This window comes from Aotus nancymaae, unplaced genomic scaffold (genome assembly GCF_030222135.1).
Source record: "Aotus nancymaae isolate 86718 unplaced genomic scaffold, 86718_ANA_hifiasm-v0.15.2.pri h1tg000007l, whole genome shotgun sequence".
Classification (NCBI taxonomy): domain Eukaryota; kingdom Metazoa; phylum Chordata; class Mammalia; order Primates; family Aotidae; genus Aotus; species Aotus nancymaae.
Genome location: NW_026988418.1, coordinates 30,408,154 through 30,426,407, shown reverse-complemented (window position 1 = coordinate 30,426,407; position 18,254 = coordinate 30,408,154). Strand labels below are relative to the sequence as shown.

General features: G+C 40.9%; 1 protein-coding gene and 1 non-coding gene across 7 annotated transcripts in view; both read right to left on the bottom strand.

Annotated features, from left to right (window-relative positions):
• Window positions 1-18,254, bottom strand: part of IL23R (interleukin 23 receptor) — a 195,734-nt gene that overhangs the window by 39,487 nt on the left and 137,993 nt on the right. For all 6 annotated transcript variants that reach the window (XM_064372486.1, XM_064372482.1, XM_064372487.1 and 3 more), the window contains 2 exons: window positions 11,769-11,929; window positions 5,253-5,398 (listed from right to left, as the gene is read on the bottom strand). In XM_064372486.1, coding sequence (XP_064228556.1) covers window positions 5,253-5,398; window positions 11,769-11,929 — 307 coding nt within the window. The remainder of the gene's footprint in view (window positions 1-5,252; window positions 5,399-11,768; window positions 11,930-18,254) is intronic.
• LOC135273490 (U6 spliceosomal RNA) lies at window positions 16,724-16,827 on the bottom strand. The gene has a single exon (XR_010341280.1). It is a non-coding gene; the product is annotated as a U6 spliceosomal RNA (small nuclear RNA).

Here is an 18,254-nt window from a genome sequence, read left to right as displayed (position 1 = left end):
TAGTTATATTTTGTAATCAAGATTATATAGTAGGTGGTTTTTCTCTGAGATGCTGATCTTCTTTCTTTCTTTTTATAGAGATGGGGGTCTCCCTGTATTGTCCAGGCTGCCACACAGTGTCTATTCCCAGGTGCGATCATAGGGCACTACAGCCTCAAACCCCCGGCTCAAGTGACCTTCATGCCTCAGTCTCTCAGGTAGCTGAATATAGGCTTGTGCCACCACTCTCAGCTGAGATTTATTTTCTTTTTGCTGTTTCTGAGCCTTTACTAAAATCTTTATATATTCCAACCTGGTCTAAGCTAGACTGCTAGGGAATTCAGAAGGGAGAGAGAGGTAAATGAGGTGGAAGCATGTTTGTAAATGTTCTCCAAGAGGTCGTTTTGTCTCCAGAGACAAAATCTGAAGCTTTGACCTGGAACCATCTCTCAAGAGATAAATACAGTCATGTGTCACTTAATGACAGGGATACATTATGAGAAATGCATCGTTAAGCGATTTTGCCATTGTACGAACATCACAGATTGTAATTACACAAACCTAGGTGGTATAGCCTACTACACACCTAGGCTATATGGTGTAGCCTATTGCTTCTAGGCTACAAATCTATAAAGCATGTTACTGTAGTGAATCCTACAGGTGATTGTAATATATATCACTAGGTGACAGAAATATGTCAGCTGCATGATAATCTTATGGTACCACCATCACATATGCCATCCATCATTGCCTGAAACAGGGACTGCTGTGTGGCACATATTCTCCTCGCCTCATCAGCCCAATTCCCTTAGGTACCTCACAGTCTGCGTATACCTTAGCTAAAGGGGCTGAAAAGCACCCTCAAAGCTGTAAGGTTCAGGTGGATTCCTTTGCTCTACCATCCCCGCTGCATGGCTCCCCAGAGGCTAGAGAGTAACATTATTAGCTAGCATTTAGTGAACAACTACTCTATTCCAGGCTCCTAGTTAACTTCTTACATCATTGGATCCCCTTTCCCCAACAACTATGTGAGGTAAGTGCTTATCCTATCCCCATGTTATATATGAGAATAATGAGGGACAGAGAAGAGAAGAAACTTGCTCAACATTGCACGACTAGGCTGGGTACAGTGGCTCACACCTGTAATCCCAGCACTTTTGGGAGGCTGAGGCGGGCAGATCACCTGAGGTCAGAAGCTCGAGTTCAGCCTGGCCAACATGGTGAAACCCCATCTCTACTAAAAATACAAAAGTTAGCCAGGCATGGTGGTGGGCACCTGTAATCCCAGCTATTAGGGAGGCTGAGTCATGAGAATCGCTTGAACCTGGTAAGAGGAGGTTACAGTGAGCCAAGATCACACCACTGCACTCCAGCCTGGGTGACACACAGAGACTCTGTCTTAAAAAACAAAAAAAAACCAAAAAACATTGCATGACTTGACCAGGAGCAGTGGCTCATGCCTGTAATACCAGCACTTTGAGCACTTTGGGAGGCTGAGGCGGGACAGTTGCTTGAGCTCAGGAGTTTGAGACCTTGAGACCAGCCTGGGAAACACGGCACACCCTATCTTGACAAAATTAAAAAAAAAAATTAGCTGGGCATGGTGTCACTTTCCTGTGGTCCCAGCTACTTGGAACCTGAGGCAGGAGGATTGCTTGTGTCCAGGAGATCAAGGTTGCAAGTGAGCTGAGATCGCATCACTGCATTCCAGCCTGGGTGGCAGAGCAAGACCTTATCTCAAAAGAAAAAAAAGAAAAAGAAAAAAAAGATTGCATGACTAGAAAGTAGCAGAGCCAGGCTTTGAACTCTAGAGCCTGTTAGTCACAAGGCTTTCCTGCCACTTTGAAGTAAACCCCCCACCTCCAGCAATATCTGATGGAGGCAGTGCCACCACGGAGCTGAAGTGGAAGAAGAGATCCGTAATCTTTGGTATCCTCCCACTCCTCTTGACTCTGACTTTCCTGTCTTCCCACAGAGAGGCAAAGACAACACTTCATGCGTGACCCAGATGAAATCGACAGTAGCAAATGTAAACAAAACTTCATTCTGGCTATAGTGACTTGACTTGAGCAATCCAGATAGAAATGGTAATTCACCTTTTCTGTGTTAGTGGTTGGGTTTAAAAGAAGCATGGTAGATTGACTGAGGGAGTCATGAGTTTAAAAAAACATTTTAAAAAAATCATGGTGGAGGAGACAAAACCTGGCTTTGGATTGAAATCTGTCTTTTCATTTTCTAAATATTTATCTGGTCTTTAAAGTGATGTAGAGTCTGTGAGAGGCACTTAGTTACTGATGGTGTAAGTTCAAAAAAATCTGGCTTGACCTCTTTCAAACTCTATTTCCCTATTTATATAATGGAGCTAATACTACCTATCCCAAAGGATTTTCAGAATGATTGTATAAGATAACTATGCTTTCAGCTCCATTTGCCACTTCTGATAAAGGGAAGGTTTTGAAAAGTGAGCTCAAATGTACCTGTTACCAAGATGGCCTATGTAGCACCACCAGAGGGAGCAGAGAACAAGAGTTTCACCCAGAAAACAGTTGGCTTCTGAAAACTTCTTCAGAGACACTGATAATATAGTTACTTTCTATTTTGTAAATATTTTTCTAGTCTATTACATATTCCTATTTACATGAAGTAAGAGAGTTTTTTTTGGGGGGGAGGTTGGGGGAGACAAAGTCTCGCTCTGTCACCCAGGCTGGAATGCAGTGGTGCGATCTTGGCACGCTGCAACCTCCGCTTCCCAGGTTCAAGCAATTCTCCTGCCTCAACCTCCTGAGTAGCTGGGATTACAGGTGCGCACACCACACTCAGCTAAGGTTTTTGTATTTTCAGTAGAGACAGGGTTTCACCATGTTGGCCAGGCTGGTCTTGAACCCCTGAACTCAGGTGTTCCTCCCTCCTCAGTCTCCCAAAGTGCTGGGATTACAGGCATGAGCCACTGCACCCAGGGTAAGGAACTCAGTGTTCTTTAATATCATTCTATGACTGTGATACTATACAAAGGACCCCAGGTGTCTTATTAGAATAAAACTCCATTAATTCAGAATCTAAAAATTGAGAATTTTATTTGTGTTGTTTTGAAACGTATCTAAATTCTGCACATGCAAAAGGAATTCAGCAGAATCTTCACTTGTATATTGATCAAATAATGCAAAACATGGATCCCATTTAAGTGTAATGCAAACGACCATAAAGTTCACATTTATGATTTGAATGTACAAAGGTAAGCAAGTTGACATAAGGAATTTATTTTTAACGAGTAATTTTTAGGGTATATAATAAAATTAGTATATTTTTGATACTTTTAAGATATATTACTCTATAGCAAAATTAATAACTCAGAATAAGTCTTAAACAGTAGAAGGATTTGGAATCATGCTTAGCACCAAAGAAAAATTAAGTTACGTTTAATGTATGTTTCAGTATTAAATATATATTATTTAACTCTCTGAAAACTGGTAATTTCATAGCTGATGCATAACTGCTCGTTAGGAAAAGCCAGGCCAGGTGCTGTGGCTCTTGCCTGTAATCCTTGCACTTTGGGAGGCTGATGAGAAAGCTTGGGGGAGGATTGCTTGAGGCTAGTTCAAGACCAGCCTGGGCAACATGGCAAGACCCTACAAAAAATAAAAATAAATTAGCCAGGCATAGTGGTGAGTGCCTATAGTTCCAGCACCTTGGGAGGCTAAGGTAGGAGGATCATTTGAGCCCAAGAGTGCGTGGCTGCAGTGACCTATGATTGCACCACTGAACTTCAGCCTGGGTGATGAAGTGATTACCTATCTCTAAAAAAGAAAAAAAGGCCAGAAACTCTATTTCTTAATTATTTGAACTAACTGGGAGTTTATTATACTTAAAAATAATAAAATGGCATTTCTTTTCAAATATATCAAATTTGGAACTTCTTCCTAAATCAGATTAGTATTCCTCCACAGTTAAAATTACTGAGTTTTTATTATATTGTCCCCAGGTGCTGTTATGTGATGTGACTTTAATGAACCTTGCAGCTATGCCTTTTCTAAGACATTAGATAATTTACCCCTGGCATTTAAGGATGGTTTGTTTGTTTCTCTAGACGTTCACTTTTTAAAACTCATCATTACTTAGCTTATCATCTTTAAGCTCACCTAAAACTCAGGTCTATACTGGTAATATTACACTCTGAATTGTATACTTTTCACTTAAAAAGAAACATTCATAAATCTTAGTTCTCCCTTCTGAACAATTTTTATTTCGCTGGATGCTTGTCAAATTTCAGAATAGAATACTTAAATTTTTTAATCCATGATCACTGATATAAATTTCACCCTAGAAGACACTGAATTACAAGTAGCTAATTGGATTCCTCTTATTTGGAGATCTGTCTATTTAGCAACTTACAAAAGGCAAGTGAATCTTTTCAGGAAACAGCTCTCTGTTTGGAAGCATACAATAATCATTATTAAGGCTAGAGTGGTTTTCCTAAGCGAAATAACACAAGAACAAAAACTCAGATACCATATAGTTCTCACTTATGAGTGGGAGCTAAACACTGGATACTGTATTAGTCTGTTTCGCGCTGCTGATAAAGACATACTGGAGACTAGGAGGAAAAAGAGGTTCAACTGGACTTACAGTTCCGTATGCCTGGGGAAGCCTCAGAATCATGGTGGGAGGCGAAAGGCACTTCTTAAATGGTGGCGACAAGAGAAATAAGGAAGAAGTAAAAGCAGAAACCCCTGATAAACCCATCAAATCTCGTGAGACTTACTCACTATCACGAGAATAGGATGGGGAAGCCTGGCCTCCGTGATTCAATTACCTCCCCCTGGGTCCCTCCCATAACACGTGGGAATTCTGGGAGATACCATCAAGCTGAGATTTGGTGGGGACACAGCTAAACCATATCAAGTACTCATGGACTTAAAAAGGGTAACAACAGACACTGGGGACTACTAGAGTGAGGAGAATGGGAGGATATCAAGGGCTGAAAAACTAATTATTGGTAACTATGCTCAGCACCTGGGTGACAGGATCAATCGTACCCTAAACCTCAGCATCACGCAATATACCTAGGTAACAAACTTGCACATGTGCCCCTGAATCTAAAATAAAAGTTGAAAACTACTATATGAAACAAAAACTAAAGTGGCTTGAATATCATGCAAACAGTCAGATTAAAAACATGTAAAATAGACGTAATAAGTCCACTGTAACCACTGATGGTTGGCCTTTCTTTTAAATCATTAACTCACATGCTAAAGAATAATGAAAGTTGACCTTACATTCCAAGTTTGGTTTGTTGTAGCCTTGTATCTCATTTCACAGGAAACCTTTTCAATTGTTGTTTGACTATACCAATAAATTATGGTCTTGGGCACTGTAGCATTTGTAGTCTCAGCCTTGGAAATGATGGATGCAGAAGGTATCACTAGGGAAAAAAAAAAAGACCTGGCTGTTTAAAACTTGCCTAGGGAGAAATTGGCATCTTTTCATCAATATATAGACATGTGAAAACTCACAGTAAAAAAAAAAAAAAAAAAAAAAATCATGATCTAATGAACAATTAATGAACATTTTCTTATTTGCTCATCTGTTATACAGAAGAAAACTGCTGTTAAGGAAAATTGTATTTAGCCCCTTCCCCACTTAAAAAAAACTGAACTCTAATAGTCCTGTCTTTCCCCCACCCTCTACTCCCTTATAATCCTAACTAATAAAATTCCAGAGCCTAGCCTTATTAACAAGAGAGTATAAAAGTGAGAAAAAGGAGCTATTCCCTCCTCCCTGCATCTGCTGAGGGAGAGATGATACTGCATCTAATTTAGTTCAGATGATCAGATTTGATAAGATGTTAAACTGAGCCAGGTGTAGTGGTATTGTGCCTGTAATTCCAACTACTCAGGAGGCTGAGGTGGGAGGATCACTTGAGCCCAGGAGTTCAAGTTTGCAGTGACCCATGATGGTGCCACTGTACTCCACCCTGGAGGACAGAATGAGAGCTTGTCTCAAAAAAAGAAAGAAAGACAAAAAGACTGGGTGTGGTGGCTCATGTCTGTAATCTCAGCACTTTGGGAGGCCAAGGCGGGTAGATCACTTAAGTTCAGGAGTTTGAGACCAGCCTGGCCATGATGGCAAAACCCCATCTCTACTAAAAATAGAAAAAATTAGCTGGGCATAGTGGTGCATGCCTGTAATCCCAGCTACTCGGGAGGTTGAGGCAGGAGGATCGCTTGAACCCAGGAGGCAGAGATTACAGTGAATTGAGTTCATGCCATTGCACTCCAGCCTGGGCAACAGTGCGAGACTCTGTCTCAAAAAAAAGAAAGAAAGAGAGAGAGAGGAAAGAAAGAAAGAGGAAAGAAAGAAAGAGAAAAGAAAGAAGAAAGAAAAAGAGAGAAAGAGAGAAAGAAGGGAGAGAAGGAAGGAAGGAAGGGATGTTGAATTGAGATCTTCCATCACAATAATCTTCTCCTTCTCTTGTATACTAGGGAAATATATGAATATTTATATCTATTGCTAACTTGTTTAGTTCTCCATTAAAATAAATTTGTCCTCCCTTGAAACTTTGATTTGAAGAAAGCAGATCCATAAGACTCTAAAGCTTTGTAAATTGTTGCCATGTTCTATTATAATAACCCTCAAAGGGGAAACTGAAATTCTGATTGGTTATTTTACTAGCTGTTTTGTTATAGTAGGAGGTTAATATAGTTGGAATCTCTATGTTTCTAAACTGTGTAAATACTTGCAAGTTTGTTTTGTCTGAACAGAATAGAATCATTAACACTTTCCGTTTCTCCCCTAAGAAAACCTGCTAGCAGTATTATTTAGCAAAGAACTCAAGGGCCTGTAGGTATGATTTTAGAGACCACTATTACAGGTTAACATTTTCTATGAATTAGTTTATTTTCATTTATTCTAAGTTTATAAAGCATTCTTTAGGAAAATTATCTTTTATTATAATAACTATTATCTAAAATTCTGTGCAAAGATAGATGATTTACAGAGAAAAATAAAAATTAACGATTTGCTGTCTAGTAGCACAATCCTATAATAAAATTTTGGGGCTAAACCTGGCATAGAAGTAGTAGCAGCTTTAATTTAGTTACCAAGCTTACCATACTCAACTTTTCTCATCTGAATTTCATAGCTGATTTCCTTTTGCTAGTGTAAGCTTCTTGTAATAAGAATCAGTATTCAGGCTGGGCACAGTGGCTCACACCTGTAATCCCAATACTTTGGGGAGGCTAAGGCAGGCAGATCACTTGAGGTCAGGAGTTTGAGACCAGCCTGGCCAACATAGTGAAACGCCCATTTCTACCAAAAATACAAAAATTAGCTGGGCATGGTGGCAGATGCCTGTAATCCCAGCTACTTGGGAGGCTGAAGCACCAAAATCACTAGAATCCAAGAAGCAGAGGTTGCAGTGAGCGGAGATCACGCCACTGCACTCCAGCCTGGGCGACAGAGCAAGACTGCCCAACCCCCAACCCCCCCCACACACAAAAAAGAATCAGTATTCAGAGATTCAAGAGTTAAGGCAGTGGATCCCTGGGGCTCTGAGATTGCTTAGGACCATTTTGGCACCCTGAGGCTATAAATTTCCCATCTTCTCCTGTCACCCACCTCCACCTGTCTCCCGCCTCTGAGTTTGGCTTGGCCACTGTTACGGCAGCACAAGCATTCAAGGATCCTTTTGTGAAAAGAAATATTCTGAGGAGGAAGCAAAAATCTGTTTAGTCTTATGAGAAATCTGTTTAGTCTTATGTGCAGATAGCACAGTAAGAGTCAGCATAAAGCAGGTCAATGCAATCCAGATTTAAGTCTTTAGGTCTGAATGAGTTCATATTTTTGCAAGCTGGCACTTATTATATAATACATACTTGAATATTTCGTTTGTTACACAAGACTCAAATGTTGAATTTTTACTCTTACTGATTAGGTTTCAAACATTTCCACCAGATCTTACATTTTTAAAAAGTATCAATTCCATTATAGGTGTCATATGTTTAAATTCTACTTGTATTAAAATGGGACCGGGGTCCGGTGCGGAGTGCCCCTCGTCCTGGGAAACGGGGTGCGGCCGGAAAGGCAGCCACCCCCTTGCCCATCATGCAAAGCACGTTCGTGGGAAATCTGGCGCTAATTCGTAGACAGCCTGCTTCTGGGTCGGGGTTTCGTATGCAGCAGAGCAGCTCCCTCGCTGCGATCCATTGAAAGTCAGCCCTCTACACAAGGGTTTACAAAAAAGATAAAAGAAAAAATAGGCCGGGCGTGGTGGCTCATGCTTGTAATCCAAGCACTTTGGAGGCCAAACCGGGCAGATCACCTGAGGTTGGTAGTTCAAGACCAGCCTGACCAACATGGTGAAACGCGTCTTAAATAAAAAGCCAGATTATAGCATTTTGGCATCTTTCCAATACATATTTATCCATATTTATGTAATGGAGAGAATTAATGTTCAAAATAGCAAGCAGAAAGCACAAACACTTTCTGTCCTGGAATTTATTTCCCTACAAAAGAAGTTAAAAGCATTTCTCTCATAAGCTTTTTTGGCAAGTGTTACTGTGTTACTAACTCTGCCCCACCAGTCAGCATAACTTCCCTAACGTAATTAAAGCCCAACCCATAGCTGTTATGTGGAAATTGTTCCCAGGAGAGTCTTCTGTTCTCAGTGGCATCGAACAGTTCATTTATCTAATTTGCAATGTCTCATTCTTAAAGTGTCACTCATGAAGACGGCTCATCTGTTAATAATCTGGTGGTTTTGTTGGCTGGGGCCTCCTATGCAATTAATCTGTATTTTACAACCTGAATTTTTTAGTACATTTTGGAATAATGAAAAGGCAAAGAAGAGAATAGAGACGAAATGGGGGGAGGAGGTAGTAGAAGAGGAGGAGGAGGAGGGAAAGAGAAAGAAGAAGAAGAAGGAAAAGGAACAACTCCAAACTCCTAGTTCGCAGTGTGAGAAGTCAGTCTGGAGGTAGAGGCCAGATGAGGTTTTTTTCCTTGGTGGGAGATGGGATGGTGGTAAACTATGTCAAGTCAGCAGATTTGGGATGAAATCTCTCTTTCCTCATTATTAGCAAAGTGACTTTGAACATGTTTATCACTTTCTTCATCTGTAAAATGGGGACAGTAGCAGCATGCATGGTTGATTTCCAGAATGAAATGTGATGTGCATGTTAGGTGTCTGGAACACAAGAAGTGCTAAATAAATGGATGCAATGATATCAACATCATAATGATAATAACAAAAATATTATTATTATAACTTAGTTCCTAAAAATTGTACTGCTAAACTGATACTGGACATGATAGCCTTTAAACATCATTAATTCATTGAGGGGAACCTATTATAAGAAAAGGGTATATTACTGCCTTCTACCTTAAAATGTAAATTTACAGAAATGCATAGAGCATAGTCAAGACAAATGTAACTCCAAGGATATACAATAAAATGGAGTAACTGTCCATCATCATATTCAACAGATGTGCTGCCAGATCCAATATTCAGACTGGGCATGGTGGCTTAGACCTGAAATCCTAGCACTTTGTGAGGCCAAAGCAGGAAGACTGCTTGAGCCAAAGAGTTCAAGACAAGCCTAGGCAACAAAATGAGACCCTGTTTCTAAAAGAGATTTAAGAAAATTAGCCAGGCACTGTGGCATGTGGCCTATAGTCCCAGGTACCTGAGAGGCTGAGGCAGGAGGATCCCCTGAACACAGGAGTTCAAGGTTGCAGTGGGCTGTGATCATGTTACTGCATTCTAGCCTGGATGACAGAGTAAGACCCCCTTTCTCTCTCTCTCAAAATATATATATTCAGAGCATAAGGACAGATTTTTACACCAATACCATTAGTTGAGATAGTTGAGGTTAGTTGAAAGGTAGACATAATTAGTTGCAATAGGAGACGTCAGTGATCCCAAAGGGGTACCATAGTGAAGGCTTCATACCCCCTAGAACATTAATCAGCAGAAAAGTTGTCAGATACGGTGCAATGTGCTTTTATTTTTCTCATAAAGACTGAGGATAGGAGTCAAAGATATTGGAATTAGATGTTCCCTACCTTCATGATCTCAAATTTTTTTAATGCCATCAAACCTCAGTTTTCTCAGATATAAATTATAATCTTATCTACAAAATAGGGTTGTTATAAGGGTTAGATAATGTATGTAAAAAGTAGTTAGCTGGCTGTTTGCAGTGGCTCACACCTGTAATCTCAGCACTTTGGGAGGCTGAGGTGGGCGGATTGCCTGAGCTCAAGAGTTTGAGACCAGCCTGGCCAACATGGCAAAGCCCAGTCTCTACTAAAAATACAAAAATCAGCCAGGTGTGGTGGCACACACCTGTAGTCCCAGCTATTCGGGAGGCAGAGGAAAGAGAATTGCTTAAAGCCGGGAGGCAGAGGTTGCCGTGAGCCAAGATCGTGCAACTGCACTCCAGCCTGGGTGACAGAGTGAGACTCTGCTTCAAAAAAAGAAAAAGAAAAAGTAGTTAGCACATAAGAAACTGCTGAATAAATGTTAGTTTATTGAAATAATCTGTAATTATAATAACAGGAATCATTGGTACTAGGATCTCCAAAGAGAGGATGAGTCACACTGGTATCATTTGTCTGAATTCTGGTTTTAGGACTTGGACATAGTTGTACAAAGCCCAAGGTAAATACTTTTTGGAATTTATCTTAAGGAAACAACCAAAAACTATGCTACAATTTAGCCACAAGTTGTTCATGGCAATATAGTTTATATGGTTGAAAACTGAAAATACTGTAAATCTCCAACAATAGGGATTAAACTGCAATGTATTCAGAAAACATTAAAAATAAAACTACAGATTAAATTAATAAATGTTTATTGTTAATATGTAAGTATAAAAAGGCAGGGTCTAAAAATATCTGAAACAAAAACTATTAATTTATAATCTGGCTGGTGAACATAGAGAGGTCTACATAATTCTCTGTAATTTTCTATGTATTTTGTAAAACTTTTCAAAATAAAAACAAACAAAAACACCCCTACATAAGTCCCCAAGAAGTATATAGAATATAAGACTTTAGCATGCTGTACTTTTCACAGCATAAGACTCAACACACTTTATCATGATCATTGTTTTGGTTTTTTTTTTTTTTTTGCCTTCCCTAGTAGATTGCAAGTTATTTCAGGGGAGGTACCTTGTCTATGTTATTCACTCTAGCCTTTAAAACAATGCTTGAAAAAAAGAAGTTTCCAATAAATATTTGTAAAAAACACATACACCAGTTTTTTTTTTTTCTTTTGAGATGGGTTTTGCTCTGTCACCCAGGCAGGAATGCAGTGGTGCAATCACAACTCACTGCAACCTCTGCCTCCCTGTGTTCAAGCAATTCTCCTGCTTCAGCCTCCAGAGTAGCTGGGACTACAGGTGCCCACCACCATGCCCAGCTAATTTTTTTTTTTTTTGGTATTTTTAGTAGAGACAGGGTTTCACCATGTTGGCCAGGCTGGTTTTGAATTCCTGACCTCAAGTTATCCGCCTGTCTCAACCTCCCAAAATGCTGGGATTACAGGCATGAACCACCACGCCTGGCCACATACACAAATTTAGAAATGAGACTGGAAGGATTTACAACGAAATGGCAGCAGCACTACTCATCTCCAAGCTGTCTTGGGCAGGTAGAATTATGGGTAATTTCTGTTTCCTTTATCATGCTCTGCAGGAATTTTACGGGAGCTTCTTTCACATCTAGAGCTCATTTGATTAGGGTAGCACAAACTGGTTATTATTTAATACATTACAGAAGTTCTTATTCTTTACCTATATCATCCAGGTGAATTTGCAGTTGTTGTGACTCCTCCATGCCTAGTGCGTTTGCTGCTTGGACCCAAACCAAATACTTCTTACCACCTTGTAATGAATCAGTGGAGATGTTAACATAGCTTGAGGTGAGATATTGTTGCTCTTCTTCTGTCTCTAAACTAAAAAATAATAATAATAATAATCATATATTGTATTTAAGTTGAATTAATTGGCCAGGCATGGTGGCTCACGCTTGTAATCCTAGCAGTTTGGGAGGCCAAGGTGGGTGGATCACCTGATGTCAAAAGTTCGAGACCAACCTGGCCAACATGGTGAAACCCTATCTCTACTAAAAAAATATAAAGTTGGTGGCATGTGCCTGTAATCTCAGCTACTTAGGAGGCTGAGGCAGGAGAATCACTGGAACCAGGTAGGTGGAGGCTGCAGTGAACCAAGATCACGGCATTGCACTCCAGCCTGGGCGAAAGAGCAAGACTCAGTCTCAAAAAAACAAAAAATTTGAATTAATTATTCCAGAATTTTAAAATGCTACCTTTGTTAAAAAATTAAAATTAGGGCCAGGCACGGTGGCTCACGCCTGTAATCCCAGCACTTTGGGAGGCCGAGGCGGGTGGATCATGAGGTCAAGAGATCGAAACCATCCTAGTCAACATGGTGAAACCCCACCTCTACTAAAAATACAAAAAATTAGCTGGGCATGGTGACGCATGCCTGTAATCCCAGCTACTCAGGAGACTGAGGCAGGAGAATTGCCTGAACCCAGGAGGCGGAGGTCGCAGTGAGCCGAGATCGCGCCATTGCACTCCAGCCTGGTAACAAGAGCAAAACTCCGTCTAAAAAAAAATTAAATTAAAATTTAATTTTCTAAACAATAGAGACAGGGTCTTGCCATGTTGCTCAGGCTGGCCTCGAACTCCTGGGCTCAAGCCATCCACGCATCTCGGCCTTCCAAAGTGCTAGGATTACAGGCATGAGCCGCTGTACCAGGACAAAATGCTATCTTTTTAAGCCTGCTTTCAAACATGCACCCTTTTACTGAAAAATATATCAAAATCGATTTTATTTTCAGAATTTTAAAAAGTAAATTCAAATCTAACAAGGGCCACAGTATGACTTCAGTGGGTACTGAACACTTCTGCCTTCATGGACCCTTTCTTCCATTAAAATAAAAAAAGAGTGTCTATATATTATGTAAATATATAAAATACACATATAAATGTACACACATATACATATATGTGTACATATGCATGCCATATACATGCATATACATGAACGTAACAGTTATTTTTCTCTTCTTATTTTAAGTAAAATTAAACATTTTCATGGACTCCTAAAAGTATTGTGGGCCGGGCATGGTGGCTCATGCCTGTAATCCCAGCACTTTGGGAGGCCGAGGCGGGTAGATCACGAGGTCAAGAAATTGAGACCATCCTGACCAAGATGGTGAAACCCCATCTCTATTAAAAAATACAAAAATTAGCTGGGTCTGGTGGCACGCGCCTGTAATCCCAGCTACTCGGGAAGCTGAGGCAGGAGACTTGCTTGAACCTGGGAGGCGGAGGTTGCAGTGAGCCGAGATCGTGCCACTGCACTCCAGCCTAGCGCCTGGTGACAGAGTGAGACTCTATCTTAAAAAAAAAAAAAAAAGTATTGTGGGCCCTAGCCACTGTGCCTACTCTGCCTATTAGTGAAGGTGGCACTGGACATAGCTTGTAATAGCCAGAATAGCTGCCTTTTGAAAGGAGCACTGCATTTTGGTTCAGTGCAAGGACTGTGAAGTCAGAGATTTGTATCAGGATATAGGGTGAAAGGGGTGAGGACGGAGTGGTGAGGAGAAATCAGGATGGGGTGAGAGATCGCGGTGGGGTAGGGGAAGGCCAACCTCCTGGACAGAGACAACCAGCATGTCCTGAAACAAATACATGAAATGACACGACATTTCTGAGAAGGTTCAACAAGTGCAATAGCCTGGATCCTGAAAATGCAAGAAGAAACTTGTAGTGGAGCAGGCCATGTCAGAAGACCTTCCACGAGCTACTGATGGATCAGGACTGTATCATGTAAGTGATAGAAAGAGAGTGCAGATAGTGAGATTCACACTATTTTGAGGGTCTCTGGGGCTGTCTGGCACCTTTACGGAGGATTGATGGGAAATGAAAGTGGTGGTAGTAGAAAAAGCAAAAGGCTATACAGTAATCCAGAATTGGATTATTAGTCTGAAATAAGTGGAAGCCAATGGGGGTGGATATGAAGGATTTTGAGACAGGGTTTGGCTCTGTCACCCAGGCTGGCATGCAATGGTGCCATCTCAACTCACTGAAACATTGACCTCCTGGGCTCAAGCAATTCTCCCACCCCGGCCTCCTGAGTAGCTGGTACCACAGGTATGTACTATCATGCCCAACTAATTTTTGTATTTTATGTAGAGATGGGGTTTTGCCATGAGGCCCAGGCTAGTCTCCAACTCTTGAACTCAAGTAATCTGCCTCCTTTGGCCTCCCAAAGTGCTGGGATTATAGGCATGCACCACCTTGCCCAGTCCGTGAAGGATTTTGAGCATAGAACTGACTGGACCTAATGACAGATTTGATGAGGGGAAAGGGAGTCATTTGTGGAAGACGATGGAAAAGATAAAGAAGAACGATCTAGTTTAGAACAGGGGAATAGAGAGGGCTATTCAGTATCATTTCAAAGTATATTCATGTAAGTTTTTATAATTGAATGAGAATTTCCAACAAGCCCAATAAACTTGGTAGAATTCCAAATGATATCTGTTAATGCCAAAAATTCAAATTGTATTAATTGACATTGGCTTTGGACAGAAAGTTTGAGCCTCTGTTTTAAAATCTCTACTCCCAAATAATCACACAGTGTTTTTAGTAGACGAGGGTTGGAGGCAGTGGTGAAGGGAATGCTGGAGAGTGCTTCTTTCCTCCTCTGATTTCTGTGAAGAGATTAGATATGGTTTCCACACTTGTCCTCTCCAAATCTCATGTTGATATGTAATCGTCAGTGTTGGAGGTGAGGCCTGGGGGGAGGTGATTGACTGGATCATGGGGGCAGCAGACCCTTCATGAATGGCTTGCTGCCCTCCTAGCAGTAGTGAGTGAGTTCTTGCTCTGCATTCATGCAGATCTGGTTATTTTAAAGAGTGTGGCACCTCCCCGATCCCTCTGGCTTGTTAACTATCTTCCTGTACAGCCTGCATAACCATGAGCTGAAATAAAACTCTTTTCTTTATAAATTACCCAGCCTCAGATATTTCTTTTCTTTCTTTTTTTTTTTCTTTTAGAGACAGGGTCTTACTGTGTCACCCAGGCTGGAGTGGGGTGATATGACCACAGTTTACTGCAGCGTTGACCTCCCAGGCTCAGGAGATCCTCCCACCTTAGCCTCTTGAGTAGCTGGGACTACAGGCATGCAACATCACTCCTAGCTAATTTTTTGCAGGGACAGGGTTTCGCCACATGGCTGAGGCTGGTCTTAAGCTCTGAGCTCAAGTGATCCTCTTGCCTTGGCTTCCCAAAGTTCTGAGATTGCAGGTATGAGCCACCACACCTGGTCTAGATATTTCTTTATAGCAAGGCAAGAATGAATTAACACAAGAGTGTCCTCAAATCTCCTAGCCTCTTGTCCCACCCCTCATTCACTCATTCTTCTGCAGAGATGAATAGGGCTCCCCTTAGACTCCAAAACACAGCATAATCTATAGTCAGATTTATTTGTAACATGGAAGTATTTTCACTGGGCTTTCCTCAGTTCCCATTTTGTGTGCCTTTGAGCTACCTACTCCATTATTTCATGTTCTTAAGCTTCTCAGATTTTCTACCTCCTTGGTAATGACATCCAACTTATTTCCATTTGTCTTTAGTCCTTTTATTGTGATCTTTGCCTTTACTTTTCTTTGAAACTGCTCTTCGAAAATGGTGTCCATTGCAAGGTCAAGTCCTGTGAATCCCCATGTAAGCATTTATCCCTCTCGATTGCTTATAATTCTCACTTCCCTTGCTACCCAAAGCCTGTCTTCTGGGTTAGAGGGCCTGCCTCTCTCACACCTGCTTAGTGACATCTGTCCCCCTCCAGCCTTCCACCTGGGTTTCTCTCCCTACTCTCTGAGTCCACTCACATTGAAGGTCAGCCCTGGCACTTGCCTTTTCTGGGGCTCCCTCCCTTCCCAGCTTCAACTGCTATCTCACATGTGTGTCTCCCACATATCTGTGCCCTCACCGTAGCTTCATTTGGATGTCTGACTGGAACCAGAACTATAGAAAAATGACAACTAAATTATCTTTCCATGCAAATCAGCACTTCTTGCCAGTCTTTCCATTGTTGTCAAAATCATGCTGACCACCTTTCTGAGTTTGCCATTTTTAACAACTTTCTCTTCATCACCTTTAAGAGCCAACCAATTACTAAAAAAGGTTAAGCAGTTTTTAAGCATTAAAATATTATTTTCTCATTTTATCTTTTTTCCCTGTTTTGATAGCTATGGCAATGGTCCAGATCTTTATTACCTGTTTGGTGTATTACCTTCAGACTCCTAAGTTAATTGCATTACATTGTGAAACTTAACTTAATATAGCTATACCACTTTAGAAGGAAAATAACCTTGAAATTTGAATAATGCTGGAAAGCCAGGTAGCTTACATTCTTGTTTTGTCGTATTTTTTAGAGCCAGGGTCTCACTCCGTCACCCAGGTTAGAGTGCAGTGGCACAATCATAGCTCACTGCAGCCTTGACTTCCTGGGCTCAAGGGATCCTCCTACCTCAGCCTCCTGAGTAGCTGGGATTGCAGGCATGTGCCACCAGGCCCAGCTAATTTTTTTAAAATAGACGCAGCCTCGCCATGTTGCCCAGGCTGGTCTCGAATTCTTGGCCTCAAGAGATCCTCCTATGCAAGGATTACAAGCATGAGCCACTGTGCTCAGCCATATACATTCTTATTTTTATCAAATAGACATACTTCACAAATTTGTATGTTGTCCTTGATCAGGGGTCATGCCATCCTTTTTGTCCTGTTCCAATTATAGTATTTGTGCTGTTGAGGCAGACTTTAACCTGATTTTTTTAATCTAATACCATCAACTGCTCTCTGCCTCAGGGGACTGCCTTTGATTGGATTTGTGGAGGAGATAGAGCTTAAAAATCACGGTCACTTCCTCCCTAGGGCTCCACCAAGTCCTGTTACTACTGTGTATCTTTTCAGCAACTCCCAAATTTTTCCAGCCTCAAAATATCCCACCAGGATTAAACCTGCCAACCACTTACATCTTTTGGACTCCAAGAAACATGCTTGCTGAGACAGAAAAAAGGAACCAGCCTTACGCTATTAATACCAAGCAATAAGCACATGTGTGCATCAAAGTACTATATAAATTATTGCTACTACCAGAGCAAGAAAACGTTAGCAAGTGGTCAAGGAATCTATCTAAGGCTGACAGTCATTGCGGAGGTGTGAGCAGTTCCTCTTGTTCAGCTCAGGTTTTTCAGTTCCAGTGCATTTTCCTGTGTTGCCTCTTTTCTCGAACCAGCAGTGAGATCACTATGAACACCATGAGAGGACCAGAAGGATATGTCATGATGACATATCCTTGGATTTTAGAGACAGACCTACCTTCAAATCCCAGCTCTGCCCCTTGATAAGTTGTAAGACTTGGAGCAAGTTACTTAAGCTCTATGCGATTGTTTACTCATCCTTAGTATAGGAGTGATAAGGTTGTTCTTATCATGAGTAAATGAGATAAGACACAGAGTAGATAGCTTCCCACATAATGAAGGACTCATTAAACAACAATTATTTTGAATTAAAAGATACTGACTGAGGCCAGGAATGGTGGCTTATGCCTGTAATCCCAGCACCTTGGGAGGTGGAGGCAGGCAGATCACTTGAGGTCAAGAGTTTGAGACCAGCCTGGCCAACGTGGTGAAAACCTGTCTCTACTAAAAATACAAAAATTAGCTGGGCGTGATGGCAGGCACCTGTCATCCCAGCTACTGAGGAGGCTGAGGATTGTTTGACCCCAGGAGATGGAGGCTGCAGTTAGCTGACATTGTACCACTACACCCCAGCCTGGATGACAGAGTGAGACTACGTCTCCATTAAAAAAAAAAAAAAGATATTTATGATATGTGACTTTGACACATTCTAAAGAATACAAATGAAACTTTTTAAATTGCTGTGTTTCTTACCAGTGAAATGTCTCTTATATTGCTTATATCTTAAGTTAAACTATGGCATTAAATTGAGATGTTTACGTAGTTACCTTATATTCTTTCTGAAATAAGACGAAACATAAATACCTAACAGAGAACTTGTTATAAGGTATGTTAACCTTATGCTAAGTAAGAATTCAAATGTGAAAATAAGAAAATGGCAACTTTGTGTAAGTGGTAAGTAGGACATCTTTGAATATTTTCCAGTTAGAGAAAACCACATTATATGTTCTTCATTGGTTTGTGGCTAATTCTTTTACCACACA